The 27,042-nt window shown below is 38.8% G+C and overlaps 2 protein-coding genes across 2 annotated transcripts; both read right to left on the bottom strand.

Moving 5' to 3' along the window:
• Positions 1-1,613: 1,613 nt before the first annotated feature.
• Positions 1,614-2,468, bottom strand: LOC140811173 (uncharacterized). The gene is made up of 2 exons (XM_073169042.1): positions 2,060-2,468; positions 1,614-1,882 (listed from the first exon to the last, which is right to left on the bottom strand). The coding sequence occupies exons 1-2, from the start codon at positions 2,466-2,468 to the stop codon at positions 1,614-1,616; spliced, it is 678 nt and encodes a 225-aa protein (XP_073025143.1).
• A 22-nt stretch (positions 2,469-2,490) lies between these two features.
• On the bottom strand, positions 2,491-18,951 carry LOC140811171 (uncharacterized). The gene is made up of 4 exons (XM_073169041.1): positions 18,759-18,951; positions 18,326-18,549; positions 17,965-18,151; positions 2,491-2,603 (listed from the first exon to the last, which is right to left on the bottom strand). Exons 1-4 carry the CDS (start codon positions 18,949-18,951, stop codon positions 2,491-2,493), a joined length of 717 nt encoding a protein of 238 aa, XP_073025142.1.
• Positions 18,952-27,042: the final 8,091 nt, after the last annotated feature.

The following is a 27,042-nucleotide window of genomic DNA, read 5'->3' as shown; positions in this document are numbered from 1 at the left end:
ATACGGCTCAACATGAAATGCAACGTGCAGTAATAAACGTGACATAATAGCATGCATCATATGACATATATCAATGCACCACATAATCATGCAACACATATATGAATGTATACTCAACCAGGATATCTCGGATAGTACTTTCGTACCTCTATCACAGCAATCCTAATCCACTGGAACAACCAGACAACAGGTCTAATCCAAGCCTATTCATCAAGTGAAAACCATCACTAAACTTATCTACCAGACTTAACTAGATAATCCTGAGATAAATACTGATAAAATTCCAAACCTTCGTCCGTCGCTAGCCCGCTGATGCCGCTAGCTCCCAACTAGAGCACAGCTCTGCTACAAGACCAGCAGCTCCCCGCTAGTGCCCAAATCTCGGAACAAGACTAGAACCTGTCAGAAACGACTGAAATGCTATGGAACTCTCTGAATTGGCGAGTCAAAATGAGGAAATCCGACCACTATTTATAGGCCATGTTCGGATCCTCCGAACACCACTTCGGAACGTCCGAACGCTACGTGTCCACTGGCTCTTGACAGCTCATGATCGGATCCTCCGATCATACACTTCGGACCGTCCGAACATGCACGTGTCCAGCTGCTCTTGACACCTCATGATCGGATCCACCGAACCTACACTTCGGAACGTCCGAACTCCCACGTGTCGATCAACTCTTGACACCTAATGATCGGATCCTCCGATCTCACTTCGGACCTTCCGAACTCTTCGGTGCTTCCGAACCATCTTCGGACCTTCCGATCATGATTAATCACCATTAATCCGTTAATTACCCAATTCGGCATTCGGGCTACTACAATTACAAAGTCCAAAAGGCATACGTATGTAGGCAAATGTTCCAAAGAGACATGTAAAGGTTGTCTTATCCTGATCCTCCTGAGCAATGACTATCGGGTAATAACTCGAAAATACATCAAGAAAACAAAAATAAGTTTTCGAAAGTCAATAACCATACACCAACCATTTTGCACTCTTGTCGGTACCTACTCATCATTTTGATTTCTTACCACAGTGATACCTGTTTTCTTTGGTACGACATGGATCGGACTCACCCATTTACTATCTGAAATATGATAGATTATGCCTTCATCTAAAAGCTTGAGAATCTCTTTCATTACCACTTCTTTTATTACCAGATTCAGTTTTCTTTGGAATTCTCTTACCGATTTGGCATCATCCTCTAAAAAAATTATATGCATGCAGATGGAAGGGTTTATGCCTTTGATGTCCGCAAGTGTCCAGCCAATTGCGGTCTTCTGTTCTCTGAGAATTGTGGTTAATCTCTCTTCTTGCTCTTCAGTTAACCTCTTCGAGATGATCACAAGAAAAGTTTCACTGTCTCCCAAATAGATATACTTCAAATGATCTAGTAAATCTTTCAATTCCAATTTGGTTGCTTGCAAAACAGAGGTTAGAAATTTCTTGTGAGGGATTAATATTTCAGTTTCTAAATTTGGAACCACAGTTTGTGATTCCTCATCATTTTCCGAAATTTCCCAAGCTTCAGCTATCTCTCCTTTTACCTCCAACTGTGCCTGCATGTGAAAACTGTCAATCTCATATGTCTCCTCAAACATTCTTTCACAATTTAATCAACAATATCAATTGAACATATAGAGTGGTTTTCATTTGGGTATTTCATAGCATCAAAAATACTAAATTTCACAATCTCCTTGTCAAATTCGATGGAAAGAGTACCCTCTTCCACATCAATCTTGGTTCTAACTGTTTTCATGAAAGGTCTCCCCAATAGAATAGGAGTTGAAATCGCAGTGGAGTCTTCTTCCATTTGTAAAACGTAGAAATCCGCAGGAAATATAAATTCTTTAACCTGCACCAGAATAACCTCCACAACGCCTTCAGGATAGGCATTAGATCAGTCAGTTAGTTGAATCACGACTCTATTTTCTTTTAAAGGACCCAAATTCAGAGCACAATATTTTGAATAGGGCATGACATTAATGGATGCACCTAAATCTAGCATGGCACGCTCGATTTTCAGATTTCCAATAACACAAAGCATTGTAAACATACCTGGATCCTTGCATTTCTTTGGCAATGACTTCTTAATAACCGCGGACACACTTTCCCCCACGCTTACTTTTTCATCAATTTTCAACCTTCTCTTGTTAGTGCACAAATCCTTTAAAAATTTAGCATACCTTGGAATTTGTTTGAAAACATCTATAAGAGGAATGTTGATCTCCACCTTTCTAAAGGTTTCCAACACTTCTTTCTCGTTGTCCATTTTTTTGGATTTTTCCAACCTGGAAGTAAATGGAGGAAGAACCGCATTAGAAATAGTAGATGAGAAAGACTTATAATTTACCTTTGGTTGTTTCTCAGATTCTCCTTCGATCTCTTCAGTTGTGCCATTTTCTTCAGTATCTTTTGTTGGTGAAATGTTCTTTTGGTCAATCTCCTTCCCATTCCTTAACACCATGGCACTTGCATTTTCTTTTTGATTAACCACCGTTTGAGACGGTAGTTTTCCAGAACTCTAAGCTTCTAACTTGCTTACTGATGTAGCGTTCTGAGTGATCTAGGTTCCTAGATTCTGAATGCTGGCCCTCGTTTCCTGTTGAAATTTTTGATAATTTTTAGCTAAGGCCTTTACAATTTCATCTAGAGACATGCCCGAGTTGGATGCTTGTTATGGTGTGTGTTGTGTAAAGGCCCGTATTTTGTATTCGTATTTTAGCTGAATTATTAAAAATTTTCTAAAGAAATAATTATCTTGCCTCATTTATAAAATAAACATGTAAATAATTTTAACTTTAAAATAACAACGGAAGTCAACATTGTGTTTCCAACAACAACTTAAAATAATCCAACATAATAAAATTTAGTTTGAACGATAAAAGGTGCATATGAAAGGGGATCGGTTACGGTGACCGGAAGCGCAACGAAAGTCAAAAATTTCGATTTTTGTTCAAAAATTTCGGCCACCTCAATGATTTGTGCAACAAATACAATAAAACACAAAATGACATTCATAGGGTGTTTTAAGAAAATATACCTATCAATCTCAAAGATTGATGCAATGGCTCCAACCTTGTTGTCAAACAACAAAGCTCTTCAAAGGAAGACAAATCTACAAGCCTCCAAGCCTCCTTCTTTCCTTCAAAATCAAGCCCACCACCAACTAGGTAGATCCCCTCTTAATTTGCACTAGAAAATTAAGAGGATTTTTCAAAGAGAAGAGAGTGTTTTTCTCCAACAATTGAAGAACACAAAAGAGAGAAAAAAATTTTTGGGAGAGAATGAGAGTGAGTTTCGGCCATCATGCTTGGAGGGAGAGGGAGAATGAGTTAATTGCATGTCTTGGTGTTGCAAAAAGCAAAAGTGAAAAAGTTGCATGCCACAATTTTTTATTCAAAAGTAATCTCCACCTCTTCACCTCCCAAGCATGTATATTATATGGTTTTTATCAAAATAAAACCATGGACTAAATTTAATTATCTCAAACATATTTGAGACTAATTAAACATTACTTGAATTTACCCAAGTCCCACTAGTTAAATAATTAATTTAAATTGAGCTCTACAAGACTCAATATAATTTAATTAATTCAACACTTGAATTAATTTAATTATTTGGACTCTACTAGGTCCACTAGTGTTTAATTAATTCAACACTTGAATTAATTTAATTTAGTCCATAATAATGTTTATGAAAATCACAATTTTCAAATACATTATTCACTTGGCCAAATTTTAATTTAGGAACACTTCCATAAATTAAAATTTACATTTCTCTCATAGAAGTCATACTTCTATTTTTCTTTACACTTATAAACTCATTTATAAGTCGTTCAACACATTAAACTAATTTCTCCTTTATAGAAGTCATACTTCTAATTTTCCTTACGCTTATAAACTCCTTTATAAGCCGTTCAACACATTGAACTATTTTACTTCTCAACGGGATCTAGAAAGCTAGTACTTGTGTGGCCCTCAATGGTTCATTGATACAACTAGCCGTGGGTTCACATCTCCATGTGATTCGGACTAAACATGTCCTTATATGAGCATACCCCAATTGCTCCATTCTTACTTATCAACTCCTTGATAATAAGAACGTCAGAACTCAAGTCTGATAGTACCCAACCAATCATGTTAAACGCCTAGCAGCATCGCTTACATGATTCCCTAGGTATCAAATGATAGTGCCTGCAAGAACCATTCTATTATGGTTAGCGTACAGTACGGTCCCTTCAACTCATATATCCCGACCGATTCGACAACCATTGGTTTATCGAGAGTTGTCAATGAATCGATACTATGTGTCATGTCGTAGTTGCATCAATGGTGTAATCTATGAAACCTCTTTCATAATTACCACCATACTCTGATCAGAGATTTCAACCTACATACACATGATAACACATAGGATATCCATACCCGAAGGTAAGCGGTGAATCCCCGACTACAATGCATCGACTCCTATGTGTTTCGACAGAACACCCAACCTTGCCACCTGATGACCCCATAAGAGTCGGTAAACAAGTCAAAGTGTAATTCTAGCACATAGAGTCTCAATGTTGTCCCGGGTCATAAGGACTAATGGTGTACAACCATAAACCAGGACGTTTCCACTCGATAAGTGAGAACCACTTGGAAAGTCCTTTAATGGAGGGTTGTTCAGTGCACTCTACTAGGAGCACCTATCTGCATGCTCGGACATCACAATGTCCCCTACCAATGAAACATGGTACTCACATCGCAGATACTAGTCTCTAACTCGAGCGGCCTATATCCTCCTTAGTGGCGGCTGAATCGACTAGGAACGGTTTAGAATATACAGTATTCCAAATATGAGTTTCATGATACTCATCATATGAGCATCTCATATTCTTTCTACTATTTGTATATTCAAGGGCTTTATCTATGCAACTAGCATGGGTATACAGATAAAGATTTGCCAAAATAATAATTTCAAATATTATTAAAATAAAGATTGCTTATACATAGAGTTTCATTGTGAACACTCGGCCAACACTTGGCTCGACGGGCACCTACTCTAACAATCTCCCACTTGCACTAGAGCCAACTACCCATATGATTTAAACCCATTGATTCGCGATGCTTGTCGGATAATGGTCCAGGTAAAGGCTTAGCTAGTGGATCAACAACATTATCTGCGAAGCCGACTATGTCAAAAAACACTTCTTCCTCTTTCCACAATCTCCGAGGATGTGGTACTTACTCAATACATGTTTGGACTTCTGATGAGACCTTGGCTCCTTTGCTTGAGCTAAAGCTCCCGTGTTGTCACACAACACCGGGACAGGAGCAACTACATTAGGAATGACGTCCAACTCTTAGACGAAATTCCTTATCCAAACAGCCTCCCTTGCTGCATCTGATGCAGCAATGTATTCGGCCTCTGTGCTGGAATCCGTAATATTGTCTTGCTTGGAACTCTTCCAAGAGACAGCAGCACCGTTGAGCATGAATACAAAACCAGAGGTTGACTTCGAGTCATCGATATCGCTTTGGAAGCTAGAGTCGGTATAGCCTTCCAATTTTAGTTCTCCACCCCATATACCAAGAACAATTTATTGATCCTTCTCAACTACTTGAGTATGTCTTTCACAGCTTTCCAATGTGGAAGACCGGGGTTCGATTGATATCTACTCACTACACTTAGTGCGAAAGCCACGTCAGGACGTGTAGATATCATCCCATACATGATGCTACCAATTGCCGAAGCATACGGAATGTGTGTCATCGCCACTATCTCTGCATCAGTCTTGGGAGACAGACTTGGATAGGGACACGCCATGACACATTGGTAGATGTCCTCTCATGGACTCACCCATCGAGAACCGCTTCACGATGGTATCGATGTATGTGGACTGGGTGAGATCAAGCAATCTTTTCGATCTATCTCTATAGATCTGTATCACAATACAAAAGATGCTTCACCCAAGTCCTGCATCGAGAACTTACTCGCTAACCATATCTTAGTTGATTGGCAACATTCCTACATCATTCCCAATGATTAGAATGTCATCCACATAAAGCACCAGGAATGTCACAACACTCCCACTGACCTTCTTATACACACAGGGTTCCTCAGGATTCTTAGTAAATCAAACTCTTTGATTGTACTCTCGAATTTAAGGTTCCAACTCCCAGATGCCTTCTTTAGACCATAAATAGATCTCTGAAGTTTGCATGCCATATGCTCACTTCCGACAGATGTAAACCCTTCAGGTTGAGACATGTAAATCTCTTCCTTAATATCCCCATTAAGAAAGGCTGTCTTGACATCCATCTGCCATATCTCATAGTCATACCATGCAGCTATGGCTAGCAAAATCCTTATGGACTTGAGCATTGCAACTGGTGAAAAGGTTTCCTCAAAGTCAACTCCTTGTCTTTGAGTATATACTTTTGCCACCAATCGCGCCTTGAAGGTCAATACCTTCCCATCCGCCCCAAGTCCCTATGGGAACCGTTCCCTCAGGTGGATCTATAAGATCCCACACTTGGTTTGAATGCATGGAATTCAACTCAGATTCCATAGCTTCAAGCCATTTGGATGAATCGGCATCAGATAACGCATTCCTTGAAGGTCCTTGGATCACATCCATGGTTAGGCTCATCATGGCCCTCTTCAAGAAGCAGGCCATACCTCATAGGTGGTCTCGAGACTCTCTCGGATCTTCTAGGAGCTTGTATCTCCTCTCTTGGCTATTCGGGTGTGGGTTCTTCAATTGTGGGTGTTTCTCGAACCTCTTCGAGTTCTATCATCTCCCCTTTTCTATCCAATAGAAATTCCTTTTCCAAAAAGGTTGCATTCCTAGAAACAAACACCTTTGTTTCTTGGGGATGATAGAAGTAGTATCCAATCGAATTCATTGGATATCCCACAAAGTAGCATAAAATGGATCGACTATCCAATTTATCTCCCACTACCTGCTTCATAAGTAGGGCACCCCATATTCTATGATAAGAATACTTAGGAGGCTTACCCATCCATATCTCATATGGTGTATGCCTTTGAATGGACATTTAGTGGAATATCTTTTAATTTTAAGTTATAGAGATCGTTTTCAAGTTCTCAAGTACCAATAAAACATTCATTCATGTAAATGTTGCAAACACCTTTGCAAAATAAACAAGAATATCCATTTTTATCACAATAGAAATGGAAACAATGTTTTTTCACCAAAATGGTACAAACAAAACATCTCTTAAAAATAACTTAAAATCATTGTTCAACAATAAGTAAACATTTCTTAAGGTCTTGGCAGCAACTCTTGCTCCATAGCCATTCTCAAGAAGGTCACACCTTCCTTAAGCATTCTACTTCTTCCCATCACCTGTAACCCATTACAGAGATGTGAGTCATAACCGGTATCTAATACCAAAGAAGTAGAGTTAATTGAAATGTTTACTTCAATTTAGAACATACCGTTTCCAGAACTCTTCTGGGCCAGATATTCCTTGCAATTTCGCCTCTAATGTCCAGGCTTCTTGCAGTGATGACAAACATCACTAGTCTTGTCAGCCCTAACTGGTGTGGCTGCCACAACGAGATTCGGAGATTGCCTCATCAAGGGCACGTTCTTCTTGGGACGTTGGAAAGAACTATTCTTTCCCTTCCCATGTCGATCAATCTTCGTACCAGATGAAGAACCCACATAAAGAACCAACTTCTCTTTCTTGATGGTTGATTCAAACGTAACAAGCATATTCACCTACTCCTCAAGGGTCGGTTCAATCTTGTTCATGTTGAAGTTCACCACAAAAGGATCAAATGAGCTAGGCAACGATAAGAGCAACACGTCGGTGGTCAACTCCGAAGGCAAGATCAGATCCATGCCAACGAGCTTGTCCACGAGCCCGATCACCTTTAGGCCATGCTCATGGACCGAGGTCCCATCTTGCATGCGCAGAGTGATCAGCTCTTTGACGGTAGCATGCCTAAGAGGACGTGTTTGCTCACCAAAGAGCTCCTTGAGGTGCAAATGAATGTCAGCAGCACTCTTTGCACCCTCAAAACGCCTCTGCAGCTCATCATTCATAGAAGTCAGCATATAACACCTGGCTATCAAGTCATGGTCACACCATTCCTTGTAAGCCTGCAATTCCTCAGGATTGTAGTCAGTCGGAGCCTCAACAGGGGGCGACTCAGTCAGTGTATATGCTACCCTTTCCGAATTCAAGACGATTTTCAGGTTTCTTAGCCAAGTGAGGTAATTAGGTCCAGTTAATATGTGTTTGTCGAGTATTACGGATATCGGATTGCGAATCGAAGACATTGTCAATTTGTACTGAAAAGTAAAAACAGATAAATGTTGGTGACTATTTTAAAATATTTAGTAAGATATGAAGTTTGGACTTTTACTTCATAAATATTTGCTCCCACTGTTTTGACATCTTTCACTACCCTCTAGTGAAAACGGGAAACTCCTTTCCTCAGTAGGTACGTAAGGTCCAATTAGCGAATTATGATCCCGAATAATATCAGCCAATCACAATTCCTAAAAGGTAGTTTCCAATTGCATCACAATGCAACCCTCTACGTAAACTTTTGTCTCACGTTTGATTAGGACCCAATAATATGACGTCGTTCATCTTCACGTGTCAAGCCTTACCCATCGATGTTGAACCTTAATGGACGGTCGCCATGAGTTCCCCCAATAATATGAGCCGAAATCATGGGAGTTCCACGTAGTTCACATCACCATGTCAATGGATGTCACAGCTTTCCGGCACCCAAAGCTCCCCCAATAATATGAGCCGAGCCCCGTGTACGGGTAGCGTTCATCATGCACCCATTGTCGATGGAAGACAAGGAAATTATAAACAAATTTATAATTCCCCTTTTCGGGCTTGATATTAATTTTGAATCTTATTCAAAATGAGGGTTTTTAATTTCGAAAGGTCTCATCATTAATTTTATTTTAAAAGCTCGCCATGTTTGATCGTATGTTTGCCGGATTCATGCAACTTTGTTATTATCATAATAATAACGCACATACTCATTATTTATAACATATCATGCATATATTATAAACAAGTAACAAACAAGGATGATCAATCGCCCCAATACTACAGGACCGTGTGAGCTAAACACGGGCCTAGGTCCAATCCTAGGGAAATGCACGAGATGCAAATGCAACTATTACATAAGCTTCCAATATTTACATGTCTTCGATCTTCATAATCATCATGGCCACCATCTTCCAATCTTGATCATCCACTATACTAATATTTACAAATAAATATCCATGGCAAATAGGGATACATCTCATGGGGTGGGAACGGGCCATAAACCAAGCCCACTTTAAATTAATAATTATTACAATCATTCAACACAAAATATCCTAGCATACACCTAGCAAATTGGGCTTGGGCTTTTGATCATCCTTCATGCATAATATCACATATCATACACCATCAATTAATTATCACAGTAATTAATTGATCCAATATTATATATCTTGATCCAATCACTAACCGCCACGATTATAAACTAAATTAACAAAGTATACAAACACCTTTGTCTACTTTCCAATTAATTTATTTATAACCGAATTTCTTATAAATCACAATTTACTATAAATAATTTAAGTCCAACTTCAATTATTTATTTTATGAGGAAAAATTTGCAACTTTTGTAATTTTAAACTTAAGGGCCCAAAAACTTATTTTTCACCAAAAACACCTTTTGAAAACCCTAGCCGTCATCGCCGTCGCCGGAGCTCCGTCGCCGGATTCCGGCCAACTTACAAAATATTTTTTTTTTATTAAATTGATGGGGCTGTTCGGGCAGCCCCTCGGGCTTCCCTAGCTGCCCGAAACGGGCAGCCCCTCGGGCAGCCCGAGCTGCCCGACACGGGCAGCAACATGCTGCCCGAAATCCCCATTGTAATGCCTTGATTTTTCTTGCAAATTTCATTCTCATGCGGTTAGAAATCAATCTCAATATCATATCTTGTATTTGCTACACAAAATCGTAACCATAGCTCGGATACCACTTGAAAGGGGATCGGTTACGGTGACCGGAAGCGCAACGGAAGTCAAAAATTTCGATTTTTGTTCAAAAATTTCGGCCACCTTAATGATTTGTGCAACAAATACAATAAAACACAAAATGACATTCATAGGGTGTTTTAAGAAAATATACCTATCAATCTCAAAGATTGATGCAATGGCTCCAACCTTGTTGTCAAACAACAAAGCTCTTCAAAGGAAGACAAATCTACAAGCCTCCAAGCCTCCTTCTTTCCTTCAAAATCAAGCCCACCACCAACTAGGTAGATCCCCTCTTAATTTGCACTAGAAAATTAAGAGGATTTTTCAAAGAGAAGAGAGTGTTTTTCTCCAACAATTGAAGAACACAAAAGAGAGAAAAATTTTTTGGGAGAGAATGAGAGTGAGTTTCGGCCATCATGCTTGGAGGGAGAGGGAGAATGAGTTAATTGCATGTCTTGGTGTTGCAAAAAGCAAAAGTGAAAAAGTTGCATGCCATGCAATTTTTTATTCAAAAGTAATCTCCCACCTCTTCACCTCCCAAGCATGTATATTATATGGTTTTTATCAAAATAAAAACCATGGACTAAATTTAATTATCTCAAACATATTTGAGACTAATTAAACATTACTTGAATTTACCCAAGTCCCACTAGTTAAATAATTAATTTAAATTGAGCTCTACAAGACTCAATATAATTTAATAATTCAACACTTGAATTAATTTAATTATTTGGACTCTACTAGGTCCACTAGTGTTTAATTAATTCAACACTTGAATTAATTTAATTTAGTCCATAATAATGTTTATTAAAATCACAATTTTCAAATACATTATTCACTTGGCCAAATTTTAATTTAGGAACACTTCCATAAATTAAAATTTACTATTTCTCTTATAGAAGTCATACTTCTATTTTTCTTTACACTGATAAACTCATTTATAAGTCGTTCAACACATTGAACTATTTTCTCCTTTATAGAAGTCATACTTCTAATTTTCCTTACGCTTATAAACTCCTTTATAAGCCGTTCAACACATTGAACTATTTTACTTCTCAACGGGATCTAGAAAGCTAGTACTTGTGTGGCCCTCAATGGTTCATTGATACAACTAGCCGTGGGTTCACATCTCCATGTGATTCGGACTAAACATGTCCTTATATGAGCATACCCCAATTGCTCCATTCTTACTTATCAACTCCTTGATATTAAGAACGTCAGAACTCAAGTCTGATAGTACCCAACCAATCATGTTAAACGCCTAGCAGCATCGCTTACATGATTCCCTAGGTATCAAATGATAGTGCCTGCAAGAACCATTCTATTATGGTTAGCGTACAGTACGGTCCCTTCAACTCATATATCCCGACCGATTCGACAACCATTGGTTTATCGAGAGTTGTCAATGAATCGATACTATGTGTCATGTCGTAGTTGCATCAATGGTGTAATCTATGAAACCCCTTTCATAATTACCACCATACTCTGATCAGAGATTTCAACCTACATACACATGATAACACATAGGATATCCATACCCAAAGGTAAGCGGTGAATCCCCGACTACAATGCATCGACTCCTATGTGTTTCGACAGAACACCCAACCTTGCCACCTGATGACCCCATGAGAGTCGGTAAACAAGTCAAAGTGTAATTCTAGCACATAGAGTCTCAATGTTGTCCCGGGTCATAAGGACTAATGGTGTACAACCATAAACCATGACGTTTCCACTCGATAAGTGAGAACCACTTGGAAAGTCCTTTAATGGAGGGTTGTTCAGTGCATTCTACTAGGAGCACCTATCTGCATGCTCGGACATCACAATGTCCCCTACCAATGAAACATGGTACTCACATCGCAGATACTAGTCTCTAACTCGAGCGGCCTATATCCTCCTTAGTGGCGGCTGAATCGACTAGGAACGGTTTAGAATATACAGTATTCCAAATATGAGTTTCATGATACTCATCATATGAGCATCTCATATTCTTTCTACTATTTGTATATTCAAGGGCTTTATCTATGCAACTAGCATGGGTATACAGATAAAGATTTGCCAAAATAATAATTTCAAATATTATTAAAATAAAGATTGCTTATACATAGAGTTTCATTGTGAACACTCGGCCAACACTTGGCTCGACGGGCACCTACTCTAACAGCATAAACTAAAACATGAGGTCCTCGGGTTTACTATTGTTGCCCCAAAATAGCTCCCTGGTCTCCACATGCAGTCTCGACATCACAAATACCTACAACAATCAAGTTTAGTGATTCTAAAGACTCAACATGTATATATCGTGAATAACAAGTAAATATATCATAAAATCACATGAAACGTAAAAAATATGGTATCGTAAAGCGCATGGTGAAAATCATATCATGAATAATTATAACTACGTGCATATCTGAAAATCATACGTAAAAACTTTGCTCAATAGAACTCTGTCATATCATATCATAATTTTCTGGTAGAGATAATGTTTCTAAGCAAGTGGCCCATAACATAACGTGAGCGCCTGATCAGACTAAAGCACAATATATTGGGCGGTAGAGATCACCACAGCCCTTGGATTGGATATCCGTACCCATACATAATCGTAAACCAGTCATATGTCACCGGGTGGAGAGGTTCTCGTTTGCGCCTACCGACTTCCAAACCCATAAACATAAGGTGGCCACAAGACATATCGCATATATCTAAAAAATAAACATTTTATATTTTTTATGCGCGTAATATAATTATAACCTTATTTTTAACAGATGAGTTGGATTTTTCCCAGGATTTCTCCGACTTAATTCTAATATGTCACACATGCAATAAATCTTATCTTGACAAAAACTTGACAATCGAACCAAAAACGAGACGATTATGACCAACAACTTAATTTTTCAATCATGGCTTCGTACCAACTCGAACCAACATTAAACCGACGTTTAACCATGATTAAAATACCCCTAACATATTGAAAAATATTCATGATGATAGCTGTACACAAACATAGGTGAATGGAATCCAAAAACATAAAACACTCTTTCGAGAGTCATTTGGCACATTGCACCGTAAATTCTCGTACGACCTCTAAACTCAACCGAATCATGAACGGCCAAAAAAATGACTTTCCTAACTCATTAAGGTACTGTCCAGTCCAAGTCCATGGGCTAAAAAGCCAACCAAGAACTCAAACAAGCACCAACACCGAAACTGATGTTGCTGTCAAAATACAACAGTAGCAGCTTGTGTGTTTGTGGTGTAAACTCTGAAATTTAATGACCATTGGCTTGAAACACTGACCAAAGACTCTTACCAATATCCTAAGGCATGGCTTGGAGCATGGCTAAGCGATAAAAGCCATCCACAACCCAAGCAAACACCTAGGACAATCACAACATACCAGCCGAGAGCACCACTTGTTGTGTAGTGTGTTGTATTGAAATATTTTACTGTATTGTCTTGATCGATGATGGATCGATCTAGACATGATGGAGAGTTGTATGAACCATGGCTATGGGCTAGAAGCCAACTATAATACAAGCAACTCTCAAAAACCAAAACCATACTCATACAGAAAATCAGAATTTTAAAACAGATGGGCACTTGTCATGTTTATGGAAAAATCTGAAGGATCCATGAACCAAGCCAGGAAAAACTGATTTGGTCACGTCCTAGACATGATAAGGAAGGGTTCTAACCATGGCTACAGTCCTTAGGACAGCCAAGATTCGAACACACTCCTTAACCAACCAAGAACAAAACAAACGTGGCTCAAATCTGTATCTTTGGAAAAAGTTGCTGTCATTTCTGTATTTGTGAGGTTATGGATGTAAACCAATGGACCAATAACACCATAACACACTCTAAACTATGCTTAGAAGCAGCGTTGAATGCCTGGAACCGAGCAACTCCCTGTAAGCAACAAAATACACTAAATCGTGAAGTGCAAGCCATTGGCCGAAAAGGCTGTACAGATTTTTTTTCAGGAACTTTGCTGTCAAATTTCGAGTTGTTGCCTAAATCATGAACATCTAATGGTTTTAAATTATCTCTATGACTTGATTGAAGAGACAAGAAACAACATATACATGCCTGGAATTTTTTTTGACAAAAAACAATGAATACGACGAATACGAGCGGCGGAACGGAGTGGGATTTCTTTCTTACTTTTTCTGCTGCTGCTATCACGATTTTTGGTTGTTGTTTCTCTGCTATTTTCGAAACTCAGGGTGTAGCTATAATAGAACATAGAGGTGACTTATACAAAGGGTGGTAAAGGTGTCATAAAATGCATTAAGATGGGAGTTACAAGTGAAGGAGTTGAATGGGTTTTGAATTGTTCCTTATTTCCTTGCTGCCGTTGGTTTATTTCTTATTATTCCTACTGCCTGTGAACGTAAATCTACTAAGATAATGGTTTGATGAAAAATTTATGTGAATTATAATATTTGAATGTACTAATAACTAGTGAATTAAAGGTGGGGAATGATATTTACTTTAAAGACCAATGAGGTGATTTGAATGAGATTTACTACACCTTTGGAATGTCTTGACCGAAATTATTAGTCATTTGCATGGTTTATTTTTATTTAAACCTTGCATTTTAATTTTATAAGATTTTAAACCTCCATTATATATATTTTAATGCATTAGCAAATTAATTTAGTTTAGAATCTTGCTTAGAATCTTTCATTGCATGCTTGACCTCAAATTTAAGTATTTAAATGTTATGTTTAATTTCTTGAATATATGATTCCTAGATTAATTCATCCTCCATTGTTTACACATTTTACTTTAAGATTTATTTAAATAATGAACCTAGAAGAATTTATTTAGTTACTTAGCTCACATAAATTTAATAAATCTTAAAACATTCTTCTTTTTTTTTAAAATTAAATGATTCTTTGACTTAAATTAAATTTAAGAATATTTTCTTACTATTAATCTTATCTCTAATCTCCAAACTCCGGCCCAACCTAGCGTATTTATCCTAAAAAGATAAAACTAAACATATACTTTTAAAATAAATAAAACACTTCATATATTCATAAAAATTCATTTTTCATTTAAATAATAGAAATTATGCATGACTTATACGTTATCTAATTTTCGGGTTCTACAACTCTACCCCCTTAAAGGAATTTCGTCCCCGAGCTTAAAACTTACCGAATAACTCGGGATATCGACTCTTCATCTCTGGCTCAGATTCCCACGTAGCTTCCTCCTCTGAATGATTAAGCCATTTGACTTTCACTAGCTTGACCATTTTGTTCCGAAGCTTTTTCTCCTGTCTGTCTAAGATTTGCACTGGTCTTTCCTCATAAGACAAGTTCGGAGTGAGCTGCAACGGTTCAAGGTTCAAGACATGCGATGGATTCGCCATATACTTCCTCAACATAGAGACGTGGAACACGTTGTGTACTCCGGCCAGATTCGACGGAAGAGCAACACGATAATCTAATGTCCCAAATCTGTCGAGGATCTCAAATGGTCCGATGAATCTCGGACTGAGCTTTCCTTTCTTCCCGAACCGCATGAAACCTTTCATCGGTGCTATCTTCACGAAAACATGGTCACCAACAGCAAAATCCAGATCTCTCCTCCTCTGATCTGCATAACTCTTTTGTCTACTCTGAGCAGTCCTCATCCTATCACGGATCTTGACTACTATATCAGCAGCCTGCTGCAAAATTTCCGGGCACAATTATGATCTCTCCCCTACTTCATCCCACTGAATAGGCGATCTACACTTACGACCGTACAGTGCTTCATATGGAGCCATACCTATAGATGACTGAAAACTTTTGTTATAGGTAAACTCCACCAATGGTAGCTTTGATTCCCAACTCCCGTAGAAATCTAGGACACATGCACGAAGAAGATCCTCTAAAATCTGGATAACTCTCTCTGACTGACCATTTGTCTGAGGGTGGAAAGCTGTGCTAAACAACAACTTCATACCCATCTTTTAATGCAAACTCTTCCAAAATGAGAAAATGAATCTAGGATCTCGGTCAGACACTATAGAAACGGGAATGCCATGAAGTCTAACGATCTCCCGGATATATAACTTTTCATACTGGATCATGGAGAAAGTCGTCTTAATGGGCAAGAAATGAGCTGATTTAGTAAGACGATCAAAATCACCCATATAGCATTTGACCCTCTGACTGACTTCGGCAGACCGACAACGAAGTCCATGGTAACATTCTCCCACTTCCACTCGGGAAAAGGAAGAGGCTCGATACCTGCCGGTCTCTGATGTTCCGCTTTCATTAGCTGACACGTCAGACACTCGGATACAAATCGTCTGATATCCCTCTTTATTCCTGGCCACCAATATAATAACTGCCGGTCTTTGTACATCTTCATACTCCCAGGATGAATAGAGTATGACGACATATGTGCCTCAGATAAGATATCCTCTCGAATAGAATTGTCGCTAGAAACCCACATTCTGTCTCGATATCTCACAATACCGTCTCTAACTGTATACAAGATACTGCCCTTGGCCTTGTCTCTCTGCCTCCACTTTGCGAACTGCTCGTCTGCCAATTGTCCACTGCGAATACGGTCTAGAAAAGAAGACTGAATCATCAAAGTAGATAGACGAGGAACTCTACCTCGAGGATGTCTCCAGATCAATCCTCTGCATCTCAAACTGAAGAGGTCTCGAAACCACCAAATGAGCCATCATTGCGACTTTCCTGCTCAACGCATCCGCAACTACATTAGCTTTGCCAGGATGATAGCTAATGTCACAGTCATAATCCTTCACTAGCTCCAACCAACGTCTCTGCCGCATATTCAACTCTTTCTATGTAAAGAAGTATTTGAGACTTTTGTGGTCGGTAAAGATCTGGCACTTCTCTCCGTACAAATAATGCCTCCAAATCTTCAATGCAAATACTACGACTGCCAACTCTATATCATGGGTAGGATAGTTCTTCTCATGAATCTTCAACTGACGAGAAGCATATGCAATCACCTTCCCATGCTGAATCAATATTGCGCCTAACTCGAGTTTCGAAGCATCGGTATACAAAACAAAATCTATGGGTTCTGAAGGCATAGCCAACACTGGTGCTGAAATAAGAGCTTGCTTCAATGTATTGAAGCTCTTCTGACATTCCTCGCTCCACACATACTTAACATTCTTCTTCGTCAATGATGTGAGTGGAACTACGATGGAGGAGAATCCCTGAATAAACTTCCGATAGTATCCTGCTAGCCCAAGAAAACTACGGATCTCTGACGCATTTTGTGGCACAACCCAATCTCTGATGGCTGCAAATTTTGCTGGGTCTACCTCGATCCCACTGCTAGAAACGACGTGGCCTAAGAACGCCACATTCTCTAACCAGAACTCGCACTTACTGAACTTTGCGAATAGCTTGTGCTTTTGTAAGGTCTGCAATACTGTTGTCAAATGTCTGCTGTGATCCTCTTGATTCTTTGAGTAGACGAGAATATCGTCTATGAATACTATCACGAACTGATCAAGATACGGCTGAAATACGCGATTCATGAGATCCATGAAGATCGCTGGAGCATTCGTCAAACCGAATGGCATCACAAGAAACTAGAAGTGGTCATAACGAGTCCTAAAAGTAGTCTTGAGAACATCGGCGTCTTTCACCCTCAATTGGTGATAACCAGAACGCAGATCAATCTTAGAGAATACTGAGGCTCCCTACAACTGGTCAAATAAATCTTCAATCCTCGGGAGTGGGTATTTGTTCTTCACTATAATTCCGTTCAACTCCCGGTAATCAATACATAGCCTCATTGTACCATCTTTCTTCTTCACAAATAAGACTGGCGCGCCCCATGGCGAAAAGCTAGGGCGAATGAATTCCTTGTCAAGAAGTTCCTGAATCTGCTTCTTGAGTTTGGCCATCTCTGTCGGTGCTAATCGGTACGGTGCTTTTGAAATCGGTGAGGTACCTGGCATAAGCTCAATAGAAAATTCCACCTCTCGCACCGGTGGCAAACCAGTGACGTCATCAGCAAAAACGTCTAGAAAGTCCCGGACAATAGGAACATCTGATGATGCTGATTGTTTGGCCGTCTCAGGAACAGATACAAGAGTAGCTAAAAATGCTCGGCACCCTCTATGCATGAGTTTCCTAGCCTGGACATAAGGTATTATACGCGGTAAATTAAAATACCTGTCTGGTTCAAATAAGAATTGTTCCATCCCAGGCGGTCGGACTAGAACATATCTCCGCTGGAAATCAATCAAAACTCTGTTCCTCAATAGCCAGTCCATCCCCAGAATGATATCAAATTCTGGTATCGGCAGAACGATAAGATCTGCATACGCAAGATAACCATGAAGTTCAAGGTCTATACCTCGGATCACATTAGTAGTTGTCATCTCATCTCCAGAAGGCAATGCTACTGAATACGCTATGTCTAGCCCTATTGTCTTGATCTTGAGAGAATTTGCAAAGGTTTCTGAATTTAACGATTGAGTAGCCCCTGAATCTATCAAGGCTTTCGTAGCTAAACCGGCTACAAAGATTTTCCCTGAAAGATTGGAATATCATGCTAAACCCAATAGTTTTACTAGAACTAAGCTTTTAGACATGCAAAGTTCAAAGTTTTTCTAATTTAAATTCCAGAAAATAACCCTGATTAGAACATGCAATCCTACGACCAATTTTTTTAAGTTAAAAATCTTAACTCAAACTCTTAAAACATTACATTTCAAAAACGAACTAAAAGCTTTAGGATACTTGTCATGAGCATCGTCTCCGGGTTAGTCTCCGCTGCATGGAGAGCAAAAACTCTGCCTTGGGTAGGAAAATTCTTCTGAGGGCAATTCTTCAATATGTGGTCAGCACTACCACATTTGTAACACTTTCCCGAACCATACATACAATTCCCAGCATGACGACGTGAGCACTTGGCACAGACTGGATACTCCATTGTCCTCGGGACTGTCCGTCACTGCTGCTGCTGCTGCTGTCCTCTGTTCCTGGGTGGACCGTGGAAATATCTTTTATTCTTGTGTTGTTGCGGAGGAGGACGGTGTGGTTCCTGAAATGGTCGTTTACCCTGGCGATCGCGCTCAATATCATTCTGGTCTTGCTCTATTGCTAAAGCTCTGGAAATAGCAACATCATAGGTAGTAGGGCCAGCCACCCTAACATCACGGCGCAAGATTGGCCGCAGACCATCCATAAAATACCTCAATTTGGCATCAGAATCATTTGCAATTAGGGGTACAAAGTGACAACCCCTTTCAAACTTACGGATAACTCCGTAACAGTCATGTCACCCTGTTTCAGGGTCATAAACTCCATGGTCAACCTGGAACGCACCTCGTCAGTAAAATATTTAGAGTAGAATACCTCGGTGAAGTGCGTCCATCTCAAAGTAGCCAAATCCAAAGCTATAGATGCTCCTTCCCACCACATGCGAGCGTCTCTTCCAAACAGATAAGTCGCACAACGAACCCTATCTCCATCATCGAGCCCCATGAACTCGAAAGTAACCTCAAGGGACCTAATCCATCCCTCTGTACCCACAGGATCTGACGTCCCTAAGAACTCCTTCGGCCTCATCTTCATGAACCGCTCAGAGACAGCCTCAGGCCCCGTCTGTGTGGCTACCACAGCATTGTTCCTCGTAAACTGTGCGAAGAACTGAGTCATCCCAGCTAACATCTGGGCATTCAAGTCTGGTGGAGGGGGTGGTAAATCTCTCCTCGTTCTCATGACGATGCTCATCACCTCCCGTGCGATCAATAATGCGTCTAGGAGGCATGTTGTTCCATAATTATAACCCATACGTAATCAACATGCATAATTCAACTATTTTCTTTAAATTTAAATAAATATTGCATAACCATAATCTTGACATAAAATATTTCATGCAATCATGATGTAAAAATATTTCATGCTTTAAACGAAATAGGTAAACGTAAAACTTACAGACCGAAGACGTTACTTCATGAGCTTCTCGAGAGCAGTAGTAGCCGATACCAACTGTAAAGGCCCATATTTCGTATTCGTATTTTAGCTGAATTATTAAAAATTTTCTAAAGAAATAATTATCTTTTTTCATTTATAAAATAAACATGTAAATAATTTTAACTTTAAAATAACACCGGAAGTCAACATTGTGTTTCCAACAACAACTTAAAATAATCCAACATAATAAAATTTAGTTTGAACGATAAAAGGTGCATAAACTAAAACAGGAGGTCCTCGGGTTTACAACTGCTGCCCCAAAATAGCTCACTGGTCTCCGCCCGCAGTCTCGACCTCACAAATACCTATAACAATCAAGTCTAGTGAGTCTAAGATTCAACATGTATATATCTTGAATAACAAGTAAATATATCATAAAATCGCATTCAACGTAAAAAATATGGTATCGTAAAGTGCATGGTGAAAATCGTATCATGAATAATTATAACTACGTGTATATCTGAAAATCATACGTACAAACTTTGCTCAATAGAGCTCTGTCATAACATATCATAATTTTCTGGTAGAGATAATGTTTCTAGGCAAGTGGCCCATAACATAACGTGAGCGCCTGATCAGACTAAACCACAGTATACTGGGCGGTAGAGATCACCACAGTCCTTGGACTAGATATCCGTACCCATACATAATCGTAAACCGGTAGTAAGTCACCGGGTGGAGAGGTCCTCGGTTGCGCCTACCGATTTCCAAACCCATAAACATAAGGTGGCCACAAGACATATCAGCATATATCTCAAAAATAAACATTTTATATTTTTTTATGTACATAATATAATTATAACCTTATTTTTAACGGATGAGTTGGATCGTTCCTAGGCTTGCTGTGACTTAATTCTAATATGTGACACATGCAATAAATCTTATCCTTGACCCAATCGAACCAAAAACGAGACGATTATGACCAACAACTAATTTTTCAATCATGGATTCGTACCAACCCGAACCAACATTAAGCCGACGTTTAACCATGATTATAATATCCCTAACGTACTGAAAAATATTCATGATGATAGCTGTACACGAACATGGTGAATGGAGTCCAAAAACATAAAACACTCTTTCGAGAGTCATTTTGGCACATTGCACCGTAAATTCTTCTACGACCTCTAAACTCAACCGAATCACAAACAGAAAAAAACATGACTTTCCTAACTCATTAAGGTACTGTCCAGTTGGTATCGCAAAAAAGAACTTAAATAAGCACCAAAACCAAAACTGAAAGTTGCTGTCAAAATACAGCAGTAGCAACTTGTGTGTTTGTGGTGTAAACTCTGAAATTTAATGACCATTAGCTTGAACCACCGACCAAATACTCTTACCAACATCCTAAGGCATGGCTTGGACCAAGGCCTAAGGGCTAAAAGCCAACCACAACCCAAGAAAACACCTAGGACAATCACAGCATACCAGCCGAGAGCACCACTTGTTGTGTAGTGTGATGTATTGAAATATTTTACTGTCTTGTCTCGTTCCAAGGACAATTTGATCGACCATGGATCGATCTAGACATGATGGAGAGTTGTATGAACCATGGCTACGGGCTAGAAGCCAACTATAATCCAAGCAACTCTCAAAAACCGAAACCATACTCATACAAAAAATCAGAATTTTAAAACCAATGGGCACTTGTCATGTTTATGTAAATATCTGAAGGATCCGTGAACCAAGCATGGAAAAACTGATTTGGTCACATCCTAGACATGATAAGGAAGGGTTCTAACCATGGCTACAGTCCCTAGGACATCCAAGATTCGAACACACTCCTTAACCAACCAAGAACAAAAAAAAACGTGGCTCAAATCTGTATCTTTGGAAAAAGTTGCTGTCATTTATGTATTTGTGAGGTTATGGATGCAAACCAATGGACCAATAACACCATAACACACTCTAAACTATTCCTAGAAACAGCCTTGAATGCCTGGAACCGAGCAACTCCCTGTAAGCAACAAAATACACTAAACTGTGAAGTGCAAGCCATTGGCCGAAAAGGCTGTGCAGATTTTTTTTCAGGAACTTTGCTGTCAAATTTCGAGTTGTTGCCTAAATCATGAACATCTAATGGTTTAAAATTATCTCTATGACTTGATTGAAGAGACAAGAAACAACATATACATGCCTGGAATTTTTTTTGACAAAAAACAAATCAATACGACGAATACGAGCGGCGGAACGGAGTGTGATTTCTTTCTTAATTTTTCTCCTGCTGCTATCACGATTTTCGGTTGTTGTTTCTCTACTATTTTCGAAACTCAGGGTGTAGCTATAATAGACCATAGAGGTGACTTATACGAAGGGTGGTAAAGGTGTCATAAAATGCATTAAGATGGGAGTTACAAGTGAAGGAGTTGACTGGGTTTTGAATTGTTCCTTATTTCCTTGCTGCCGTTGGTTTCTTTCTTATTATTCCTACTGCCTGTGCACGTTAATCTACTAAGATAATGGTTTGAGGAAAAATTTATGTGAATTATAGTATTTGAATTTAATAATAACTAGTGAATTAAAGGTGGGGAATGATATTTACTTTAAAGACCAATGAGGTGATTTGAATGAGATTTACTACACCTTTGGAATGTCTTGACCGAAATTATTAGTCATTTGCATGGTTTATTTTTATTTAAACCTTGCATTTTAATTTTATAAGATTTTAAACCTCCATTATATATATTTTAATGCATTAGCAAATTAATTTATTTTAGAATCTTGCTTAGAATCTTTCATGGCATGCTTGACCTCAAATTTAAGTATTTAAATGTTATGTTTAATTTCTTGAATATATGATACCTAGATTAATTCATCCTCCATTGTTTACACATTTTACTTTAAGATTTATTTAAATAATGAACCTAGAAGAATTTATTTAGTTACTTAGCTCACATAAATTTAATAAATCTTAAAACATTCTTCTTTTTTTTTTTAAATTAAATGATTCTTTGACTTAAATTAAATTTAGGAATATTTTCTTACTATTAATCTTATCTCTAATCTCCAAACTCTGGCCTCGCGTATTTATCCTGAAAAGATAAAACTAAACATCTACTTCTAAAATAAATAAAACACTTCTTATATTCATAAAAATTCATTTTTTATTTAAATAATAGAAATTATGCATGACTTATACGTAATCAGATTTTCGGGTTCTACATGTTTTTTGTTCAAATTTTGCTGTGGATATCCTTGTTGGCCTCCTTGATTCTTATAGCTGAAATTTGGGTGATCCCTCTGAAAGGGATCGATTTTAGGTTGTTCAAATGCGCAACGGAAGTTCAAAAACTTTGAAAGGTAAGAAAACCGAAAATTTTATAAGAAAATTTGAACACCCCAACATGTACTAGGATGTAGCATATACAAAACACCAAAATGTCATACATAGGGTGTTTATAAAAATGTACCTATCAATCTTAAAAAATAGATGATGGCTCCAACTAAGGTGTAAACACCTTAGCTCTTGAATGGCAAGACAATTTTCAAGATTCCCTTTGAGCCCACCTTGCTCAAATATTAAGCCCATCACCAACTAGCTAGAACCACTCTAATTTTGCACTAGAAAAATTAGAGCATTTTTCTTTGAGAAGTCTATTGTTTCCTCAACAATTGAAGAACAAAAATTGAGAGAAAATGATACTTAATTTTCGGCCATAGGGGTGGGAGGAGATAAGGGAAACTTTTCTTGGTGATTGAAAAAGTGATTATGAGTCCCAAAGGCATGCCATGCCTTGGATGTGGAAAAAGTTGTCTCCCAACCCTTCACCTCCCATGCATGCTTTCCTATTTGGGCTTGTAACAATTACAAGGCCCATGGAATTTAATTTAATTGTCTCAAACATATTTGAGCCCAATTAAACCTTATTTGATATTACTTAAGTCACTAGTTGAATAATTATTTTACTATTGGGCTCTACAAAACCCAATATGATTTAATTAATTCAACAATTGAATTAATTTAATTATTTGGACTCTACTAGGCCCACTAGTGTTTAATTAATTCAACACTTGAATTAATTTGATTTAGTCCATAATAATGTTTATGAAAATTACAATTTTCAAATACATTATTTATTTGGCCAACTTTTAATTTAGGAAAATTTCCTCAAATTAAAAGTTACATTCTCCTAATAGAAGTCATACTTCTATTTTTCCTTACGCTTATAAACTCCTTTATAAGCCGTTCAACACATTGAACTATTTTATTTCTCAACGGGATATAGAACTCTAGCACTTGTGTGGCCCTCAATGGTTCATTAATACAACTAGCCGTGGGTTCATATCTCTATGTGATTCGGACTAAACATGTCCTTATACGAGCATACCCCAATTGCTCCATTCTTACTTATCAACTCCTTGATAACAAGAACGTCAGAACTCAAGTCTGATAGTACCCAACCAATCATGTTAAACGCCTAGCAGAATCGCTTACATGATTCCCTAGGTATCAAATGATAGTGCCTGCAAGAACCATTCAATTATGGTTATCGTACAGTACGGTCCCTTCAACTCATATATCCCGACCGATTCGACAACTATTGGTATATCGAGAGTTGTCAATGAATCAATACTATGTGTCATGTCGTAGTTGCATCGATGGTGTAATCAATGAAACCCCTTTCATAATTACCACCATACTCTGATCAGAGATTTCTACCTACATACACATGAAAACACATAGGATATCCATAACTGAAGGTAAGCGGTGAATACCCGACTACAATGCATCGACTCCTATATGATTCGACAGAACACCTAACCTTGCCACCTGATGACCCCATGAGAGTCGGTAAACAAGTCAAAGTGTAATTCTAGCAAATAGAGTCTCAATGTTGTCCCAGGTCATAAGGACTAATGATGTACAACCATAAACTAGGACTTATCCTTCTTAGCGGCGGGTGAATCGACTAAGAATTGTTTAGAATATACAGTATTCCAAATATGGTACTCACATCGTAGATACTAGTCCCTAACTCGAGCGGCCTACATCCTTCTTAGCGGCGGCTGAATCGACTAGGAACTGTTTAGAATATACAGTATTTCAAATATGAGTTTCATGATACTCATCATATGAGCATCTCATATTCTTTCTTATATTTGTATATTCAAGGACTTTATCTATGCAACTAGCATGGGTATAAAGATAAAGAAGTGCCAAAATAATAATTTCAAATATTACTAAAATAAAGATCGTTTATACATAGAGTTTCATTGTGAACACTCGGCAACACTTGGCTCGACGGGCACCTACTCTAACAATCTCCCACTTGCACTAGAGCCAACTACCCATATGCTTCAAACCCATCGATTCGTGATGCTTCTCGAACAATGGTCTAGGTAAAGGCTTAGTTAGCGGATCAGCAACATTATCTGCAGAGTCGACTTTGTAAATCATGACATCTCCTCTTTCCACGATCTCTCTGATGATGTGGTACTTTCTCAATACGTGTTTGGACTTCTGATGAGACCTCGGCTCCTTTGCTTGAGCAATGGCTCCCGTGTTGTCACAAAACACCGGGACAGGAGCAAATCCATTAGGAATGACGCCCAACTCTTGGACGAAATTCCTTATCCAAACTGCCTCGTTTGCTGCAGCTGATGCAGCAATGTATTCTGCCTCAGTGGTGGAATCCATTGTACTGTCTTGCTTGGAACTCTTCCAAGAGACAGCAGCACCATTGAGCATGAATATGAATCCAGAGGTTGACTTTGAGTCATCAATATCGCTTTGGAAGCTAGAGTCGCTATAGCCTTCCAATTTTAGTTCTCCACCCCCATAGACCAAGAACAATTTATTGGTCCTCCTCAAGTACTTGAGGATGTCTTTCACAGCTTTCCAATGTGGAAGACCAGGGTTCGATTGATATCTACTCACTAAACTTAGTGCAAAAGCCATGTCAGGACGTGTAGATATCATCCCATACATGATGCTACCAATTGCAGATGCATATGGAATGCGTGTCATCGCCGCTATCTCTGAATCAGTCTGGGGAGACATAGACTTGGATAGGGACACGCCATGACACATTGGTATATGTCCTCTCTTGGACTCATCCATCGAGAATCGCTTCAGGATGGTATCAATGTATGTGGACTGGGTGAGACCAAGCAATCTCTTTGATCTATCTCTATAGATCTGTATTCCCAATAAAAAAGATGCTTCACCCAAGTCTTGCATCGAGAACTTGCTTGCTAACCATCTCTTGGTTGATTGCAACATTCCTACATCATTCTCAATGAGTAGAATGTCATCAACATACAGCACCAGGAATGTCACAGCACTCCCACTGACATTCTTATACACACAAGGTTCCTCAGGATTCTTAGTAAAATCAAACTCTTTGATTGTACCATCGAATCTAAGGTTCCAACTCCTAGATGCCTCTATTAGACCATAAATAGATCTCTGAAGTTTGCATACCATATGCTCACTTCCGACAGATGTAAACCCTTCGGGTTGAGACATGTAAATTTCTTCTTTAATATCCCCATTAAGAAAGGCTGTCTTAACATCCATCTGCCATATCTCATAGTCATACCATGCAGCTATGGCTAGCAAAATCCTTATGGACTTGAACATTGCAACTGGAGAAAAGGTTTCCTCAAAGTCAACTCCTTGTCTTTGAGTATATCCTTTTGCCTCCAATCGCGCTTTGAAGGTCAATACCTTCCCATCCGCCCCAAGTTTCCTCTTGTAAATCCATTTACACCCTATGGGAACAATTCCCTCTGGTGGATCCACGAGATTCCACACTTGGTTCGAATACATGGAATTCATCTCAGATTCCATCGCTTCAAGCCACTTGGATGAATCGGCATCAGATAATGCTTCCTTGAAGGTCCTTGGATCACATCCAAGGTTAGGCTCATCATGGCCTTCTTCAAGAAGCAGACCATACCTCATAGGTGGTCTCGATACTCTCTTGGATCTTCTAGGAGCTTGTATCTCCTCTCTTGGCTCTTCGGGTGTGGGTTCTACAACTGTGGGTGTCTATCGAACCTCTTCGAGTTCTATTATCTCGCCTTTTCTATCCAATAGAAA

This window comes from Primulina eburnea, chromosome 14, assembly GCF_022965805.1.
Source record: "Primulina eburnea isolate SZY01 chromosome 14, ASM2296580v1, whole genome shotgun sequence".
NCBI lineage: Eukaryota > Viridiplantae > Streptophyta > Magnoliopsida > Lamiales > Gesneriaceae > Primulina > Primulina eburnea.
This window is presented reverse-complemented; position numbering and strand designations above follow the sequence as displayed.